A 2,205-nucleotide genomic window follows, 5' to 3' on the forward strand; every position below is an offset into this window, starting at 1 on the left:
CGATGACATAATTTTGCTGCGGCCATTTTGTTTAAAGATGGCCATACTACCCAAAATATATATTGGTACTTTGGTACTATCTACCTTGTAGTGGTGTGAGATAGAAGTTACAAGTAATTTATTCATTTTAGTTAAGGTTAATTAACTTTATGTAAAGCATTTGCATATATTATGAATGAATGACTGGTTTTATTCCAAAAGAACGTATTGGCTGTTAGTAAGAATAAATTAATTAAATAAACAGTCGGCTGAAAACACTTTATGATCTGAATCATAAAATAATATTGGCAGTAGCTTTTGATTATTTATTTTAAAAAAGAATAATTATTAAAAATGACCTTAATACAACCAATTGTCTGTTTTCTTTTTAAAGGTTAAGCTCAAGATAATGTCAGCCCTGGCAGATGTAGTTGCAGTTGGTGCGAATGGAGGAAACCCCTTTAATTTTAATGGCACTGAAAATGGATCCACATTGCAAAAGATCTGGGTGTGGCTCGGTGACTGGCAAGTGAAGGCCATAAAGGTCTGCCTTACTGATGGCCAGTCCAAGCAGTTTGGTGTACCTGCTGGGGATGTTAAAGAGTTTATATTTGAAGATGGAGAGCATTTCACCTCCCTTTCACTATGGGCAAATTCAAGGGGAACACGTCTGGGTGCCATCAAATTCAAGACAACTCACTCCAGGGAGTTCTATGTAAAGCAGAGAAGTGAAGGGTTGAACCAAGAAGTTCCAGTTGATGTTGCTTCTGGGATCTGCATGGGAATCACAGGGCGTTCAGGTTCAGATATTGATTGCTTCGGCTTCATATTCATTAACACGATCAAGTCTACTAAGCTTACAGATGTTGAGTATCCTACACTTAAGGAAGTGATACCCAAAGTGAATGTCAGGGAAATCAAATCCATGACCTACCACAATGATACTTCTCTAACTCAAGAATACAAAGTTGAAACCTCCCAAAAAATAACACAGAAATCCTTCTGGTCAGTTACCGGAAAATTGGAGTTGACATACACCCTGGAAGTGAACTCAGGAATCCCACTGATTACAAAGAAAAAATCAAACTATGATTTCAAACTTGGTGTTGATGGTACATATGCTTCAGAGATCAGTGAAGAGAGAATGGAGCTTTACTCATTTCTTGTTAAAGTCCTTCCAGGTAAAACCGTGGATGTGGACATCACACTTGGCCAGGCTCCAGTTGATCTCCCCTTCAAAGGCAAAGTCAAGATTACGTGCCATAATGGTGGTGTGCTGGAATTTAAAACCAGTGGAACCTACAAAGGTGTCACTTACACTGCTGGAGATGTAACTGTGACTGAATCAGCCAAAAACCTCGGTGGGGCCTCAAAATCTGCAATGTTTATTCTAAAAATGTAATGAAAATTTTATATAATGAATCTCACCTATTAGATCATTCAAATAAAAAATGTCTTCTTTGTTAGCTTGGCTTAAAGGATTGTTTCAATTATTACCTTTTAATAATCCTTATTGATATCCTCATTGATTATTTGATTTGATTTCTTTTTCAAAAGAATATTAAAATCTGTAAAGATTTCTATCAATAAAGTCAGTCTCAACATAAACACTCTACTGTTGTTTCAACTCATCTTTGCCTGTATATGAAAGCCTGTCTTTGTCCTTTCTGTTCTTTGTAGACTGTTCATATGGTGCTAAAGTACAGGAGTGTTACTTCTGAACAGAGGTGGGTAGAGTAGCCAAAAAATCTACTCAAGTAAAAGTATCTGTACTTCAAAATAAAAAGTATGGTGCAGTAAAACTCAACTAGAAGTAAAAAGTAGTAATCTGAAATATCACCCAAGTAAGTATTCGGTGAAAAGCCTCCTCAAGTACTGAGTAACTGTTTCATCACAATGTCTGATTAATTTTTTTTAGAAAGTATGTAAGCAGATAAAATCAATAAAATTAAAAAAATTAAACGAAAAAAAAAATGAAATATCTGTACAAAATATCAAATTAAGGAATAAGAAATACAAATGTCCCAATCTCAATATAAAACAATATAAAGCTTTTGAAATAAATACCTACTGTAGGTAACACATGGATGTTTGAACAGTGTAAACTATTTCCTGTGTAAGATATACTGTATGTTCAGTTGCCCTGCAAATGCCTCAGCAGATAACAAATAACATTAGAACATGTACAAGAGGCCTCACTTTACCATGAACTGTGTCCAGCAGAAC

The 2,205-nt window shown here is 35.3% G+C and overlaps 1 protein-coding gene across 1 annotated transcript; it reads left to right on the top strand.

Annotated features, from left to right (window-relative positions):
- The first annotated feature begins 379 nt into the window (after positions 1–379).
- Positions 380–1,381, top strand: LOC128520279 (aerolysin-like protein). Its single transcript, XM_053494452.1, has one exon. The coding sequence runs from the start codon at positions 389–391 to the stop codon at positions 1,379–1,381; it is 993 nt and encodes a 330-aa protein (XP_053350427.1). The 5' UTR covers positions 380–388.
- Positions 1,382–2,205: the final 824 nt, after the last annotated feature.

The sequence above is a fragment of the Clarias gariepinus genome, chromosome 1 (assembly GCF_024256425.1).
Source record: "Clarias gariepinus isolate MV-2021 ecotype Netherlands chromosome 1, CGAR_prim_01v2, whole genome shotgun sequence".
Classification (NCBI taxonomy): Eukaryota; Metazoa; Chordata; class Actinopteri; order Siluriformes; family Clariidae; genus Clarias; species Clarias gariepinus.

Bases quoted from the DNA above. Each gene is read 5' to 3' on its own strand.
- LOC128520279 (XM_053494452.1), top strand. From the start codon at position 389: ATGTCAGCCCTGGCAGATGTAGTTGCAGTTGGTGCGAATGGAGGAAAC.